General features: G+C 39.1%; 2 protein-coding genes across 5 annotated transcripts in view; both read left to right on the plus strand.

Annotated features, from left to right (window-relative positions):
- Window positions 1–4,329, plus strand: part of LOC110106379 (L-arabinokinase) — a 93,421-nt gene extending 89,092 nt beyond the window's left edge. For both annotated transcript variants that reach the window (XM_020836265.2, XM_020836266.2), the window contains 3 exons: window positions 2,117–2,188; window positions 2,419–2,616; window positions 3,959–4,329. In XM_020836265.2, coding sequence (XP_020691924.1) covers window positions 2,117–2,188; window positions 2,419–2,616; window positions 3,959–4,087 — 399 coding nt within the window. In that variant the 3' untranslated portion in view covers window positions 4,088–4,329. The remainder of the gene's footprint in view (window positions 1–2,116; window positions 2,189–2,418; window positions 2,617–3,958) is intronic.
- A 13,941-nt stretch (window positions 4,330–18,270) lies between these two features.
- Window positions 18,271–18,716, plus strand: part of LOC110106387 (protein prenyltransferase alpha subunit repeat-containing protein 1) — a 50,836-nt gene continuing 50,390 nt past the window's right edge. The window contains exon 1 of one of the 3 annotated variants that reach the window (XR_003703091.1): window positions 18,271–18,532. The gene's annotated coding sequence lies outside the window, so the exon portion shown is untranslated. The remainder of the gene's footprint in view (window positions 18,533–18,716) is intronic. The other 2 variants (XM_020836277.2, XM_028700888.1) reach the window with 2 other exon arrangements.

Consider the following 18,716-nt stretch of genomic DNA (forward strand, 5'->3'; position numbering starts at 1 on the left):
AACAATAGCAAACGATTGAATTTCACTAGTCGATGCAAAAGACAAGAAAGATACAAGTTTCCTTCAATTCGAGAGGAAGGAATAACTCTCCAAATCTCTAGCCGTTGCCTAGAGCCCAAAAGAAAAACTTAGATCTCACAAATCACATTCAAAATCCACATAACCCTAATTTCTCCCTCATCTCCCTAATTAAATATGAAAGGACGATTACAAAAGACCTAATTACCCCCTTCTAATTCAAATTTTCCCTCCCAAAAGACTCCACGTGGCCTCCCTGGGTGTTCCGCCCCCTCCCTGTTCGCGTGGCCTCCGTCGGGTGAAGACCTGGACCGGTCCAGGTTGGACCGGTCCAGCCGGCTCAGGTACCGGCCTAACAGTTATTTTCCCTATTGATAACTCAATTACTTTCTTGGTGTTATTCTTTTCTAAAGCATTCATCTCCTCTCTCATAGTTTCCCTTCAATTTTTATTTTCTAATGCCACAAATAAGGTTTGTAGTATTTTGATTGCACTAATATTCACGAGGAAAATTTATGGTAACAGTAGTTCTAAAAAGTTGAATATTAGGTCATGGAATATAAGGTATGTTTAGTATATTTTTTAGACCTCTCTTTGTAGAAATAGTTTGATCAATATCAACATTGTCAGGAGAGAAACTAATGGTGATGGAAAGGGATACCTAATTACTAGTTCAATTACTAAGTCTTGAACTTATAAGAGCGCGATTAGGCGAGGCAAAAGAGGATTTTATACTAATTTAATGAGATTGAATATAAACTATTCTACTCGATCCTCAGGGGTAAACAATGGAATGATCTCCATTAGTTTTCACTAGTTTATTAGGTTTAGTTCTCCAAAGCCTTATTGTTGTCCTCATTAAAAGACCATAGTTGTTTATTGATGCGTACTGGAATGAATGGTGATGATTGTGCACACCATTTGTGACCCTAGAAGACTTTAGTTGCTTGTTGATGCATATTGAATGAATAACGGTGATTACCCACACCTCCCTATCAGAGATTTTGCATTGAAGAATTTGAAAATGTTTGTTCCCTTATTGTGGTGCCAAGCACATGCTCATGCATATCCACTGGCTAGCAGTTCTAGCTCTTTCTTGGCGCAGTTGGAAACTTTGATCAGTGATTGAGGGCATGGTAAGATTTGAAGCCCTCATGGTATCAATGAGTTAAAGTTTAGGACATGATATTAACAAACAGAAGTCTTAGAAGAGAAAAGCTTGTCACAAAAATTTAGCAAAAAGGGGCATCATCGCAAAGAAAAGTATTGAATTCTTGCTCGACTCGGGAAAAAAACATTCTAACCTAAATTGTGAGTAATGCAGGGAGTAAATGGATACGTTAATTCAAAGATCTTGATGTTATTGAATTTCCAAGTATGAACAATGGAGACCATCCGAAACTAAGGTCATTTTGGTGCGCTCGATGCTAGTCATCAAATTAAATTTGATAACATGACTGGAACGACGAGCCAAAGTGGTGGCACAACTCCTGTGGCACCTTTGACTAGCAAGGCTAGCTTAGTTTAGTCTTCTTGAGCATTCAAGCACTTGTTAGGCCAGTTTAAGCTCATTCATGATTCCTATTCTATTTGACCAATTTAGCAATACATGAGCTCCATTGACTTGTCCAAGCGATTTTGTGAGTTTATTTACTCAATTAGGGCTTTTTGGGCCATTGGTTGGGTCAAACAAAATTAAATCAGACTCTTGTGCGTGCTTTGAGATTTGTGGTTGTCTTTTGGAAGTTGTGCTTGATCTAGTAGGATTTCTTAGAAAATACTACTGCTCTCAAATTTTTTGTTCTATGACACTCCAACTTGTGCTAGCCTCCATTTTCTATTTGAGCTACCGAAGTTCGAACTTCTAAGCTGAGTTGGTTTAACTTATAAATCTATCAGACAGGAGATTCCATTCTAGTAACCATAGGATTTTATCTGAACCGAGATGACAGATTGTTTTGATTAATGTCTTCTCCTTTTAGGCCCCTCTTTTATTTTTGAGCTGGTTGGTTCTCGCATGCTCGTTCTTGTTTTTGAACTAATTAGTTCTCGTATGCTATTTGCTATTTTTGAGCTAATTGGTTCTCTTATGCTACAGGCATTCAAAGCACTTCTAAGTGCAGCTACAGCAGAAGAACAACTTTCTGCTCTAGGAGAGCTAATGTATCAGGTACATGTACTTTCATAGTTCCTCATTATAGAATTGTTACTTATTTGAACTCCTTTGAAAAGATTTGATTACTTCTATAATTAATTTTCAATACCAAATGTAAGTTACCTTAAACCATGCTTGATCGCATCTTTTATTGATTTGCTATTGAATCCCTAATGTTTCTACGGCAATTTCTATTGATCATTGCACATACTAAAGTATAAATGTCTTGATGACAACTTCTGCAGTGTCATTACAGCTACAGTGACTGTGGGCTTGGCTCTGACGGAACAGACAGGCTTGTAGAGTTGGTGCAAGAGATGCAGCATCGCAATTCACCTAAGCAGACAAACTTATTTGGTGCAAAAATTACTGGAGGTGGCTCTGGTGGTTCTGTTTGTGTGATTGGAAGGAATAACATTGAAAGCAGCAAAGAAATTCTTGAGGTGATTACTTGACTTCGCTTATAAAATCTGTTAACCCAAATCAGAAAATTACAGAAAACAGCAAAATAATTGCTTGCCCGAAACTCTAGATATTGAGGTGGGAGAAGGAATAAACAATTAGGAGAATGCCCACAGTTCACCCATTATATTTTATTCCTAACGAAATCACTAAAACTTCTGCAGGATTTAACTTTTTCTGGATACTCAACCATTCAAAACTTCCTTGCTCTTCTATATTAATCCTTCCATTCTCATTTCTAGTGCTTCGCTCGCTGGCTCACTCTGTTTATGTGTACTTACTATTCAATTCAATATATTTCCTCTTCGATCAGATTTCTATATTCTCATGCATAACATCGTTTGTGCATCATATATCTTGATCTGTTCTTGGTGTGGGTGTGGGATGGTTCTACTCTTGTACCTGCCCCATGCATTCTTGGGTTTTATCTTACATATTACTATATTACGGCATATTTTGGATCGCTTTTATTTTTTAACATGTTTATTTAGTGTATCTTTTAACAGTTTTTACTTTTTTTATAAATTAAATTATTTTTAAAAACATTCGAAATTATTTTAAATTTTTTGAGTATTTTTAAAAATATCTTACTGTCGGCCGCTGTCGCAATCTTCGGCAGCCACCATCGTCGCCAGCCACTAATATCATCATTGCCTCTTAGGTGGCTGCTGCTGGCTGGCCTTCAAATGATGCCACTATGGGGTGTCAATTTGGGTCACAGGTCGGGTTCGGGTCGAACCCGAAACTGACCCGGCACTATTCGGGTTAACCCGAACCCAACCCGTTTTTGCAAATGGGTCGATTTTTATGACCCGACCTGCTTCGGGTCCGGGTCAACCCGATACGACCCGAATGACCTATGGTCGACCAAAAATTGCTAGTTTTCGGGTCAAAAAATTGGTCGATCTCTGATTTTCGGGTAAAAACAGGTCATTTTCAGGGTTCCGGACCCAAAATGGGTCAATTTCGCGTTTCTGGGTCAACCCGAACCTGATCCGATTTTTGAAACGGGTTAATTTGTTGAACCTTAACCTGACTCGTATTAGGTTCGGGTTGTCCCCAACCCGGAATTTTTTGGTCGGGTTCGTGTCGGATTTTCGGGTAATGTCAAATATTGACACCCCTACAGTATCCCTAAATAAACAAAAATAACATATTTTTAAGATATCAAAATGCATTTTGTTTCTTATCAACACAAAAAGCAATGGTGTTTCCAAACTGCCCCTTACTGATTAGATTTTTTCTGTGAAGAATTGGATGGATTTCTATGCAATGAATGCCTTACTAACACTTACAAATGCGTTATGTCAATGTAACTTTCAGATTCAGCAGAGGTACAAAAATGCCACAGGCTATCTGCCGATTGTTTTTGATGGGTCATCTCCTGGTGCAGGAAAGTTTGGCTACCTTAAAGTGCGCTGCCGTCCCTCAGCAAAGAGCAGTATGGATTAATAAGTTCAATAAAAAGCTTCTAAAACCATTCAATCTATTACACAGTTGAATTTATCTAGTACTTTAATTGTTATTTGCACGTCTAAATGAATAAGTATTTAATGAAACTTTGTGATAATCTTTTATAATTGCATGTCAGTATGTGCATGTAAGATACTCTATGTTCAGTTTATTGGATCGTCTCTGATTTGAACATTTTGTACTAATAAAGGTAAACTATGAAAATTATCATCTTTTTTTTTATAATTTTAATGTATTAGTTTATGAAAATTAGCATCTTCGATACTTGTACATAACGAATTAGGTTTCGTTTGGAACAGCTTTTTGAACTGAAATTTTTATTCTAAAATGTTGCATTAGAAAGCATTAAGAAAGCCGCTTCAAATGAAGTCGCAGATATTATGAGAAATGATTATGGTGCAGTTCTTAAGGGGGCTGGTTGCATGATAAGGTCTCTTGCACATCAGACAACAACAACAACAATATTAAGCTTTTACCCATTATGTGTGGTCTGCTACATGATTCCTTTTTCTTCGTTGTGTCATGTTAAGAATTAAATTCTTATTTAAATCTAAGAAAGAAATGTCATTTCTAATATTTTCTAATCAAGTTATTTTAGGTCTATTTCTATCTTTTTAACATAAGTCAAATCTAATACATCTACTTTCATGACCGGGTTATCGGAAGGCCGTTGTTTTATGTGATCAAATCATCTAAGGCGACTCTATCTAATCGTATCTTCCACTGGAGCTACTCTAACTTTTTCACGTATATGCCCATTCAACTTTTTCACGTATATGCTCATTCAACTTTTTCATGTATATGCTCATGTCATATCATGCCTCTAGCACATTGGAGATTCTCATAGATTTATTTATGATATTCAATTGATTTTAATATCTTGGAAAATATTTTTGAATGAATTGAATGAGAGATTGCTTTTAGTTCTTGTGAATAGCATATCAGTCATTATTTAAACTATTAGTAAAAAAAGGGTGATGTGTATAGTGCACAATCTCATGATTAACTGGGATTAGTAGATGCTCCCCTTAAGCTAACCTTGCCAGCTGCTAGATTTAAGCTTCGTGTGGGGAGACTTTTAGGCTTCCTCTGGGATAATTTTTTTCATGCTTCTAAAAACAGTTTTTTAGTACAATAATTAAAATTTTTGTACTAAAAAACTGCTTTAAAGCAGTAAGAAAGCCGTCCCAAATGAAGTTTTAATCATTGTTTTTGTTTTTGCTTTTAAGAAATTTTTGTACTAAAATGTTACTTTAGAAAGCAATAAAAAAGTTATCCCAAATAAAATTTTAAATTTGACCCGAGTGATTGGTGGGGGTGATTTAACTACGACTGTTACTAACTTTGTCTCAGATCAATGAATTGAATTTAACATGATATAGAATTTGATGCCATTAGTGTATTGATGGTAATGAATCAAAGTTTGATGGTTAGATTAATGGGAATAAATTTGTAAATATATCATCTCTTAATAAGGGTTAATGTAAAAATGTGAAGAATATCTCACTTTTTTTAATAGGAACAACTTCCTCTCACAAAGATGAGTATTTTGTTATAAATAGCTTGTAAAAATGTGGCTTGTGGATGTATTAGAAGGCTTTGGAAGAGAAATGCATTAGTTTCATACATTAAGCAGGTTTTGAGTTGAATCAAATTAATTAGGAAATATGAATTATAATGCATGTAGTTGATGAAATGTGCTTGAAATATATATGAAAGTTCATTTTAGATGAAATTATCTCTATTAAAAATAAATGTATTGCATTTTCAGATTTTCTTTTGAAGTCAAATATCTAAAATTTATTCAAGCATGTTCATTTAAATCAAATTCAAACTTGGTTCGAATCTAATTCTAAGTCCGTTCAAGTCATTTTCGAATGTTGCATAGGCCTCATCACAAAGTCATCTTTTTCATACGATGTTGGTTCATATCGAGAAATTATTCTGTGTGACTTTTTTTTTTTTTGGAAAATTAGGGGCAAATGCCCGTATATTAATTCCACCAAAAAGTTACAAGTAAGAAACAATTTCATGTAAGTAAAAACAACTATACCCTCAAAGAACCAAAAAGGAAGTATTAAAAAAAAACTACAGGACTCAGAATAAGGTCTACACCAATACAAGCATCATAAACTAACTCAGCAAGAGACCGAGAGGGACACGCAGCATAAAACCCAACGAGAAGTCAGTTGCCAATAGCAAGGAAAAACCTGCAGACCATCACAGCTTCTCTTGAAATCTCCACAATGAACTCCTTGGTTGCCAAAAGACCATCCAAAGGAGGAAGGGTGTAGATTCTCATCATAGTCCAGCAAAATTCCAAATTTCTACCAAAAGAAGTTAGCTCACAGCCAATCAGAGAACCAATCGGACGGCCCTTGCAGGCAGTCGAATGAAGAATAGCAACACCAAAATTGTTCCAAATATTCCAGCAACCAAAAAGAATGCCACCAACTGAAAGGGCAAATCCCAAAAGTAAACAAAATGGGATCAAAATAGCAGCAGCTGAATCCAAACCTTCAGCAAAACACTGAAGCCCGATATCCAAAAAATAAAGTGCCATTAATTCAAAATATCCCCAAACTTGATAGAGAGCAATTCTCTAAATTTCCAGCTCTTAGTTTTAGCTCGAATAACTGCTAAAACCTTATGTTGTACAGAAATAGGACTTTCCCAATCTGAGGAAAACCTCCTATTGTTTCTTTCCCTCCATAGAAAATAAATAATCGCATAAATAATGAGATAGCATAAATTCTTGTCCCATCTAGTCAGCCTATTATTGTTGTCTAAAAATTCATAGATTTGCATCAGATTAGGCCTCAGATAAAAGCAGCTAAGCATAGGAAGCATGCCAATAAGCAAAGAGAAGTCCTCCAGATGATCAAAAAAAAGAGCAGTGAAACTTTTAAAAGGAGCAGATGAGCCCAACCAGGAAAGAGCTGGTTTATCCACAATGTTGATTTTTAAAATCGAGCTCTTAATGTCATCTGGGGGATAAACCGGCAGATTCCAAGAACCATTATCAATGAAGTCTTTAATTAACCCAAAAGAAAACCTACTGGAGCCAAGATAATTAGCCAAAACCTCACCATTAAACCAAGGGTCCCAAAGCAAAGAGAGACTGTCATTGGGAGCCACATTAAATTTAAGAATAGTTCTTATATTGTGAGAGGTGTGACAAATAAGCTTCCAGAACTTGGAAGCAGAAGGAATGGGGGGCTTCCAAGGGGATTCAAAGTTGACTCTGTACCACCAACCCAACAAGGAGTTGTCATTATACATACGCCAAATAAATGAGTAGCAACCCCATAATAAAGAGAATCAAAAGAGGGCAAGCCCAAACCCCCTTTGCCTTTGGGCCTCGTAACAGATTTCCAGGAAATAAGGCGAAGTTTCTTATCTTTCAACTTGCCAAAGAAAAGAAATTTAGAACAAAACTTGGATATGATATTCTAACAAGATTTAGGTATAATGGCTCCCCGAATCCAGTAGGCCAGAGTATTATAAATTGTAAATTTAAGGAATTACACCCAACCTGCAAAAGAGAGAAATTTGACTTTCCAACTCTCAAGTAGAGCAGAAACCTTACTCAGTAGGGGTTGGTAGTAAGTAAAATTAAGCCTTTTGGAAGTAATAGGGATACCCAAATAGGTAAGAGAGTCCCCAATATTAGAGATCCCCAAAATAGCAGCAATCTGATCACCATTAACCACACTGTTGGAGAATAGGATGGAACTTTTCAAAGGGTTAATGTTAAGACCCGAAGCTTCAGAGAAGCCTTATATGACATTTTTCAAACAAGTAACATTCTCCAACGAAGCCTCCCCAAAAACAAGAAGATCATCAGCATACATAAGATGATTGAGCTCAAAATTCTTGTGATTAATTCCAATAAAAGAGGAACGGTCATGTGGGAATAGGCAAGAAGAAAGGCCATCCATGGCAATGCAAAAAAGCAAGGGAGAAAGTGGACATCCCTGACAAAGCCCGGAGGAAGAGTTGAAAAATCCCTCCAAAGAACCATTAAGGCAAATAGAGAAATACACATCTAAGATGCAACCTTCAATCCATTTAATGAAAACCTCAGGAAAGCCCTTATCCTTTAATCTTTTGATCAAAAAGACCCTGGAAACGGAATCAAAAGCTTTCTTGATGTCGAGCTTTGCACATAAAAATTTAGGTGATTCTTTAAAAGCTTTCAGCAGTTCAGCTGCAAGAATAATATTATCAGTGGAGCACCTCCCAACAATAAATCCAGCTTGGCTCTCATGAATGATGTAAGGAAGAACAATTTTTAATCTATTTGCAATAATCTTAGCCACAATCTTGTGGAACACATTGCATAATGAAATGGGTCTAAAATCAGCAATGTTGGAGTGGGTTCCTTTAGGAATGAGGCAAATAACCATAGCTTTTTCCCCTTTAGGAAGGTGACCCAAGCTAAAGAAATGTTTCACAGCCTTGCAAAGATGATCCCCAATTAAGTGCCAAGTTTGTTGATAAAAACCAAAAGAGAAGCCATCCGGGCCAGGGTTAGAAGAAGCAACCCCACTAAAGACAACATACTTAATCTCCATACTAGAAACCGGAACCGTCAGATCCTCCAAGAGGAAGGAAGGAATAGAGTTGCAGTAGGGAAATTAAAAGAGTTTTCAAAAGTGGGAGTGGAGGGGTTATACAAAGCCTGAAAATGATCAATAAAAAATTCAGCAATGTCTTGGTGGGAGGTGTGAGTACCCCTTTGAGAAACGATTTATTTTATACAATTTCTATTTTTCCTAGCCCGGATCTTCGCATACAAAAATCCAAGGTCATCTTCCCCCTGAGATAACCAGTGAGCTTTAGCCCTTTGAGAAATCCATGAAGTCCAAGCGGATTGAAAAGAGACAAGATTATCATTGGCCCTTTTAAGGGCAGCATTGAGATCCACATTTAGATGGTCTAACTAAATATCTGAAATACATTGGAATTGTAAGCTCTTAGCCTCTAAAATAAAGCTGGAGAGGAAGTTAGAAGTGGCCCAACGTTTGTCCTTGAGAGCAAGCTTCAGATTTCTTAGAGAGAAATAGAAAGAAGCAATAGTGCTAGCATTGATCGGTCTATGAAAAGCATTCATAACCTCCTCCTAAAAACCATCCATCTTACACGAGTAATCTTTGAACATGAAACAATAATGAGTTTTAGAAGTAGTGGAAGTCATCATGATCAAAGGGGAATGATCCGAACCAATAGGAGGGAGTACCTTGTAATAAGCAGAAGGAAAGGATTCCAGGAAAGCAGTATTCACCAGTGTTCTATCAAGTTTAATATGAATGGGCAACTCCGCCCTTTGGTTAAACCAAGTAAATAAGAGCCCCATCGAAGCTAGATCTTGCAATTCTCTATCAAAAATAAAATTATTTAACTCCCCCAACCTGCCGGGAGGAAGCGGATTGCCACCAGCTTTTTCAAAGTCAAATCAACAACAATTAAAATCCCCCATGATAGCCCAATGATGATTAATACCACCAGCTAAGGCCAAAAGGTCATCCCATAGAATCTTTCTATCATCCAAATGATTAGCCGCATAAACCACAGAGAGGAAAATGGGGGGAGAAGAGCCCACTGAAAGTAAATCGTGAATAATTTGAGATGAGATGAAAGTAGGTTTGAAAGACAGATGAGAAGCATCCCATTTCAACCAGATTCTACCTGGGGTAGAGCAACTAAAATTGTCACAACTGAGTTCATTATTAAACAATAAATGAGAGAAAGAAAAGGAATTATCCGAGGTCATAGAAGGATGGATTTTAGCTTCTAAGAGGCAGAGAAGCTTAAGGTTGTAAGAACTAATGAGGTCTTTGCACATACGCACTTTAACGGGACTATTAAATTCCCTAACATTCCATGAACCAAAAAAAGGAAGGGACATGGTTAACGAGACGATTTGGCCTTCCTGGCCGATTTTGGTTTTGGCTTTTTGGGTGGGGATTTGGTTTTTTTAGCTTTGGAGGACTTAGAGGAAGTGGAACAAGGACTGGAGGAAAAAGTTTCCTTAGAATGAGTGAAGTTGGAGTCCACAGGAACCGTCGGTTCAACACAATTCTGTTCATTTGCAATAGTCGGTTCAACACAATTTTGATCCACCAGGTCCAAAAAGGCAGTGGAAGCAGTATTTAAGGCAGCAAAACTATTCGCGAGCAGAACTTGGGGAGGTAGCATTAAGGGGAGAGGAGTAGGAGGAAGAGCAGAGGAAGAGGAATCCTCCATAGGTAAATTTAAGTTAGGAATAAAATTGTCTTTGATGGGAGCAGGTAAATATACAGAGTTCTGGTCATGTTCCAGGTCTGGATTTTTCGGCTGGGAAACCATAGCAGCGGTGGGGGGAGTGGGAAGAGGCGGCTTCGAAAGAGAGACCTTTCTCTGATAAGTAGGCTTTATGGGGTAAGGTTCACCAGACCGGGCAGGTGAACGACCAAGGAAAGTAGAGGATTCAGATAGGCGAGTCAAGGCGTTTGTGTGAAAACTCTAGCTGTATCAAATAGAGATGGGGAAGGAAGGAAAGCGACTCTTTTCTTTTGAACCAGGAACATAAAAGACATCATTCATTTCTTTGATTGCATTCTCTTGTCCTTCGGACTGAGAATGCTGGTGCCACTTACCAACGAGCGGAGAATTCAGTCAGGGAAAAAGAAAAGTTCGGGTTCAAAGACCGCTTATGGAGAAGAACTTTCTCGTGTGTTGGCGCCAAAGGGTAATGACCCTGAGGTGTACTAAAAGCAGTAAATTCTCTGAGCTTAGTTTCGACGGGAAGGCAACATGGACACGCTCAGAACCTTGACTCGCTCGCGCTTAGATTTTTGAACCGGGCCCCAACACTGCATAACTTCTATTGGCCATACTTAATATGGAACCATTCAATCATCAATATTCCCCATCGGAATGAGCGCACCGACGGACCATGAAAACATTCTAATTTATCGCGTACCCAAGAATTTCGCTATTTCGATTCTGCTAGTCCTTGGGAATTTAGAAAACCGGCGTTTTCATAGGACAAAGGATTCCGAATGGAATAATTTTCGATGCAGAAAAAAACATAAAAGCAGCCTGCCACATGATCACTAAATAGATCAAAAAAGGAACTAATTCAGTCATAACAACAGTCAACTTCGTTCTCTCGCTCTGCTCGCGGCTCAGCTAGCAGCACAGTCCTAGGGCTTGAATAGCACAACTGTCACTAGCGAGGCATCCTTTTTTCTATGGGGATGGGGGCACCCCTCACAGTGGACACGAGAGAGTATGGTTTCTAATCTTGAAAAAAAAATTGGTATATGATTCTTTTTTTTTCAAAACTTTTTGATGAAAGAGGATTCTAAGGTAGAACCTCGCGTTCCATATGATTCTCCTCCTTATGATCTTTCTATTTTCTAATTTCTAACAAAACAAAAACTGAGTGGAACAACAACTCAAAATTGGCCAATTCGAAGGAAGGTTCGATTGATGGGATTTGGTATGATACTTACAAGATCGATGAGATTGATCTTCCAATATTTCTTCTTAGAACGTATTGATTTGACCCCATAAGCGGGACCACCACCCAATAGCATGTTGCCACCAGAAGCAGAACCCCGTATTTCTTCCAGAGAATCTCCTAATTGTTCCAGAACAACTAGAAAGAGATTCTTTAACCAGAAAGGATTCAGTTCAGATGTAGGATACCTATCCAGAAGTTTTCGAAATTCCATCATGTATGATGGAATCATCAAAGATTTGATCTTTTCTAACTCTGTCTGTAACTCACTAGAGGCTCGGGAAACAAAGAGAAGATGTATACGAACGAGATATCCAGCAACAAGAAGAAGGAAAAAGATGGAATAGAGGAACTCCCGAGCATTTGTTTATCTAGGAAATAGGAAAAAAAATGGAAATTAGATAGTATAAGCTATCCCGTTTTTGTAGGCTAGTTTTTTTAGTGGATAAATTCTTTGCTACGCACCTTGCAGAGGATTGACATTGTCCTCCGGATCTTTCACCGGACAGAAAAGACTAGTACGGATACTAGAAAGTACTCTTGCTGCTACCCCGAAAAGATTGAGGAGGAATAACCGGAGTGGGATTGGGGTTTTTGTGACATGGAGAAAAAGGGTGCATGAGGGATCCACAACCTTCACAATGGCTAGGCTTCCAGTCATACACCACCTTCAAAACCATATCTTCTCCATATATTTCAATAGGGATTTCATCCGGCAAAACAATCTTTGTTAATTTGGACACAAATTCTAGCAAAGGTGCGTCTAGTATGTTTTGCAGTGAGAGAGTAGACAGTCAAAGGTATACCGATATAACTAGCGATTCTGGAAATTCCCGTTCGCGTCCAAAGAGCCAGCGGAAAGTCCAAAAATTTTATCCAAAGGGGGATTGGGGTCGACTCTTCACGCTTAGGCTTAAATTTCGGTGACCATTTTTGAAGAAAGAATGGCTTACCGAGAAGGAACCAGGGTCCACCTGACCATACCATATCGTAGTCCTCAGCAGCATTGTATTTTATAAAGCCATCAACAAGTGAGAGTATGGAGAGAGACCCCTTGAGATTCCACGTTTTGTTCATAGCAGCAAGCAGAAGTTCGTAGTATGGGCGTTGGCCGAGAGAGTATCAAGCCAGTGAAAGACTCCACAATTCATTTCCTTCAGATAAGTCCCCAGTAACAAAAGAAAGCTTCTTACTCAGAGAATAGAAGGAGACAGGGAAATCTTCCAGGGAGGAGGAAGGGCCAGACATATTAGCCGCATAGGAAACCGGAGGGAGCGAAGGAGGTTCTCCAAGAATAGAAGAACCAGGGAGGGGAGGAAAATCTAGAGGATTGAGGGCCATCAGGAGGAGGAAGTCCTCCCAGATGGAGGTACCAGGCGGCACAAGGTCGGGAGAGGAAGAGGAACACCAAAACGCCAAAATTGCAAGCCCTATGAGAGCCTATGATATTCTCATGTGGTAATTTTCTCTGTTGACTGAGTCCGCTCTTTCGTTCGGACTTTAATGAAATGAAGTCACGTGACTTGTATAACGCCCCAAGATCCGTGTAGTGAAAGGATTCATCTGATCGATCATTCATTTTCTTTTTCTTTTCTTCATTCGTTATTCATATCAATATATACATCCAGAGCCAGGGATAATTACATTACAAAAAAAAAACAGCAGCGGATACTATAATTCACATATAGTACAACAGAGCACAGACAAAAAGCATCCAAGAGGTCATATACAATAGCCGCACCGGCTACAAAAGAAAGCCTACCAAGGCTACAAAACAAAGAGCTACAGAACTCGACGGAAAGATCTTCAGACTGGAGGCCCTGCACCTGAAATATTAACCACATATAATGAGCTTACAAAGCCCAGCAGGTCACCAAAGCCTACAACTGAAATCAAAGCACGATCGAAACAATATGCAGGTCAAACGAGTCAAGTCAGCTATGATCAATGAATCTATGCAGGTACGGAAATCAAATCAAAGCGAATCAATCAATACTCAATAGTCAATACGGCGGCAAAAGAAACGTCACAGCTATCAAATCAATAAGTGCTTTCAGTCAATATCTATTCATCGTAGCCCTTTTCTGTCAATCAATATTATCAGTTCAATCAGTCATGTCGTCTAGTCAATCTATTGCATCAATTGAATATCTATTTCAGTCAATAGCAATCTATAATATCAAATCAATCAATAACTGACTCGTGTCAGAGTACACAACAGTCAATCCAATTATGTTCAATGACACTACGACGGATTCAATAATGACGACGTACGATGCTACAGTAGGGAAATCATCTCAATCAATAAAGCACTTTCCAGTCAATTATATCAATCAGCTCAAGTCCCAATAAACAATCGAATCCAGTACGGCGAAAGATCAATTGGAAATCAAATCACAATGAAATCATCAGGCCAATAGAAATCAAAGAAATCAATTCTACGATAAATCAAATCCATACGGCATTCAATCAATCCATCGATAAACGGCACGACGAGTCAATGTATCAATATATCAATAACCTATCAGGATCTGTCGTATCAATAATATTCATATGTCAATATCATATCTATATCAATGTCGATATCGGTATCTATCATCGATACAATCTATATTCATGTCGCTGTCGATATCTATCAATACACAGAATCCATATCAATATCGGTGCCGGTGAATCAATACAATCTATATCAATATCAGTGTCAATCTCTATGACTCAATACGCATGATCCATATCAATATTAGTGCCGGTATCTATGAATCAATCAAGTCGAGAAAATCAATCGGAAAAGCAATACGATAAATCAATAAATCCGTCAAATCGATCAATCAATCAAATCCAGTCTATACTATCAAGTCGATCAAATCAATCGGAAGGACAATACGATAATCTACAGTAGCAAGTCGAATCAATGCATAAATCAATGGTATCAATGAATCTATGAATCTATGCCATCCATGTCCATATCAATATCAATATCAATAATCAATAATCAATAGTAGTATCAATGCTCGATGATCAATAAAAATCTCCAAAAATTACAATTCACCAAATTAATACAGAACGTGCACAGCAACATTCTAAGACTATTCTTCTACTGCTCAAACCAATTCGGACATCATAATAAATTGCAGTCAAAATAAAACTCCGCAGAACCAAAACGAACCGGACGAAATCCGCCAGAAAATAATCAAAACGTGCAGAATAATCACGTCTACAACATACCAAAAGTTACGCGGTAAAATCTTCTACAACATACCAAAAGTTACGCGGTGAAATCTTTGCCAGTACCAAACCGGGTACGAAAATCGCTTACAAAAACACAAATCTGAGCACCATTTCGCAAAATCTCAAAATCTCTGAAAACAGAAGTAGGGTTCGGAATCCTTACAGCGAGACAAACAAAATATCCAACAGCAACGAACGACGAAAATCGCTCCGCGGACCCCGAAATCGGACTTCTTCCTTTGCTTTTCCGCCCTTTCTCTCTCCTCAAAATATCTGTTTTATAAAAAATGTTTTCTCTCTCCTCAAAACGAGCTCATTTTCTTATATCATTAGTGGGATCGGCCCGGCCGATCGCCACATCATCCCGGGACGATCAGACCAAAATTGATCGTCCTGGACAACTCCCAGAACTATTCTCAGGACGATATTTTCTACAGTGCAGATCGGCATGGACGATCTCCAATCCGATCTCCAATCGGCCCGGACGATCCTGGGAAAAATATCACTTTTCCCAGCAGCTACAGCAACAGCAAAGGAACGAGGTCTCACAACTTGTTTATATCTTGTGTATATATTATGTATGCTTTTTTTTTATGTGCACTTTATACATAAGTTATACATAAAATATGTACAAACTATAAAGCTTCATTTCATTGCAGTCCAGACTTGAGCTAATTTCTCATTATTAAAAAAAACTTTCTATCTTCTCATTATATCGAATCTACCCTTAGTAACTCATCACCGCCCTTAATTTCCTCACCAACCAATGCATGCCCGAGTAAGTGGAAAGGGCCGAAATTTGCTACATCATGTTAATAGGTGAACAACAAAATTAAAATGTTAACTTAGGTAAATTAAATGAAATCTAATTTAATTTATATAATATTATGAACTAACAATAGTATATATAAATAATCAGTACAAATTGTAGTTTTTTATAAAAAATGTGTATGAATTGCCTAATTAACCTAAATGTCAAAAATAAGTAAATGAATAAAAACAATAAATAAAATAAGAATTTATTAAGAAAAAAAAAACTTTCTATCTTCCCATTCTACCGAATCTACCCTTAGTATCTCCTCATCACCACCCTTAATTTCCTCACCAACCAATGCATGCCCGAGTAAGTGGAAAGGGCCGAAATTTGCTATAGAATGTTAATAGTTGAACAACAAAATTAAAATGTTAACTTAGGTAAATTAAATCAAATCTAATTTAACTTTGATACGTCGTCAAAAAATTATCTTAAACGGGCGCGAATCTCGATGCAAAATCAAGTTGGAAACTTCAAAAATTAATTCGGAGACCATCCGAACTCCGATTTCAGCCAACTTACAGTCAAATTGAGCGTATCGGAAATACGAACCCAACGTCACCAAATTTGACTCAATCCGAGCCCAAATGGATCCAAATCAAGGACCCGAAGCGCAGTTGGAAGGTTCAAACCACAATTTGGATTACCAAACGATTTCCAAACGATTTCCAAACATAACAAGCTTATACTTGAATCGAGCGGCTAGACAAGACGAATCCAACGAGCCCAAGATTGCTGAATTCCGACATCATTAAGGTCTTCAAATGTCTAAAGAACTGTGCATGATCAAGGGATTCAACATCGGTCGTTCATCCGACCACTCCCCATTTACCCTTTATCTCTCACCTATTTACGGGCATGCCACTCCAAAAATATTTAAATAGAGCTCCTTCTCCTCTTGAAAAGGACCACCCTGAAGCCTAAGGAAAAAAGAGAGAGATCGGAGATTGCTCTTGGTTCCTTGCCTCATCGACCTCCGCCGGAGTTTCGCCGGACCACCACCTGAGGCCCTCACCTCCGCCGGACCACCGCCTGACGCCGTTGCTCCGCCGAATGACCACTTGAAGCCCTCACCTCCACCAGACCACCGCCTGACGCCGTTGCTCTACCGAACCACCACTTGAGGCCCTCACCTCCGCCGGACCACCGCCTGACGCCGTTGCTTCGTCGGACCACCACTTGAGGCCCTAACCTTCGCAGGACCACCGTCTGACGCAGTTGCTCCGCCGAACCACCACTTAAAGCCCCTTCGCCTCCACCAGACCACTGCCTGACGCCGTTGTTCCGCCGGACAACCACTTGAGGCCCTCACCTCCGCCGAACCACTGCCTGACGTTGTTGCTCCGCCGAACCACCACTTGAGGCCCTCACCTTCGTCGGACCACCGCCTGACGCCGTACTCCGTCGAACCACCACTTGAGGCCGCCAGACCACCGCCTGACGCTGTTGTTCCGCCGGACAACCACTTGAGGCCCTCACCTCCGCCGGACCATCGCCTGACGTCGTTGCTCTGCCGAACCACCACTTGAGGCCCTCACCTCCGCCGGAACACCGCCTGATGTCGTTGCTCCGCTGAACTACCACTTAAGGACCTTGCCTTCGCCGGACCACCGCTTGACGTCGTTGCTCCGCCGGACCACCACTTGAGGTCATCACATTCGCCAAACAGCCACTTGAGACCCAAACTTCCACCAGACCACCTCTTGAGGCCTTATGCTCCACTAGGTCACTACTTAAGGCCTGAACTTCTGCCGGACTGCCACTTGAGGCTCCAAGCTCCACCAGGCCACCACCTAACACCCGAAATTCTACCGAAGTACCTCCCTTCTACTACGGTCTTTCAGACCCCGGTCTCTTGCCAACTACGATTTTTCAGATCCCTGTCTCCTGCCGACTACGGTCCTTCCGACCTGCATCACCTACTATGGTCATTCCGACCTCCATCACCAGACAACGATCTTTCTAGCCTCCAACCTATCGACTATGGTTCTGCCGACCAAACAAACATGTATATGTAATTTCCACCATGTAATGTGCTCTATTTGATGTACATTTGTGACATCAAAGCCAAGACCTTCTCCTAAGGAAGAGTCTCATTTGTAATCGACTGCAAATACTAGTGGATTCATTCAAACTGGGTCAGACCTTGTGATTTTTTCCCCTTTTAGGGGTTTCCACGTAAAAACTCTGGTGTCTCTTATGAACGCTACACCCTCTCTCTTATCCGATTGTGTGCTGGATCTTCGTACAATGCTAAGACGTTAAATTATATATTTTCTCTACCGCCGTGAATACTCCAAGACGCAACAAACTTATGTAATATTATGAACTAACAATAGTATATATAAACAATCAGTACAAATTGTAGTTTTTTATAAAAATATTATTTTTTATTTTTTGTGTCAAATTAGAAAATTTTTGGTCAATTTTGAAAAAAACATACCTTTTTTTAATTTTGGAATATTACAATAGACTCTAGAGCTTATTAGAGAGTCTAATTCGAGCAAACTCATAAGTTGAATTGGCTTGACTCATGTACAACTCTAATACAAAAAGATTTAAAAAAAAATCAATGTGAATCGATCAATTGACCGGTTTGATTCCTGCACAGAAACCGGAGAGCCGGTGTGGATTTTTAAAACAACGGGTTCCAATAAAGTTAAATCTGAGCGTCGATTTTATAAGAAGCGGTCCATGAAAATAAAAACCTAATCCTAGCGTGAGTCGGTCCCGTTCGTCCCCATCTCGGCGTCGCCTCTTCGTTCGCGAACTCGAGGAGCGGCTACAACGGTGGCGAAGGCTCCTCGCAACGCAGGCTGTATTCCTCTCCGGCATCACACTCCCTTCTTCTGTCTTCTTCAAACCGCGGGATGTAAGTTTTTTGGTTCTAGGTTTTGTTTTTTAACTTTTTTTTTGGTTGAGTTTATTGAAAAATAGTGTGGTTGCTGGAGATGTAGAATGCGAAGTCATTTTTTCGTTTAGACTATATGTTAATTAACTTCTTTTTAACTAATCCATTACTTATTATTAAAATCCGTACTGTTATGAATTATTGA

This window comes from Dendrobium catenatum, unplaced genomic scaffold (assembly GCF_001605985.2).
Source record: "Dendrobium catenatum unplaced genomic scaffold, ASM160598v2 fragScaff_scaffold_1608, whole genome shotgun sequence".
In the NCBI taxonomy this organism is placed as follows: Eukaryota; Viridiplantae; Streptophyta; class Magnoliopsida; order Asparagales; family Orchidaceae; genus Dendrobium; species Dendrobium catenatum.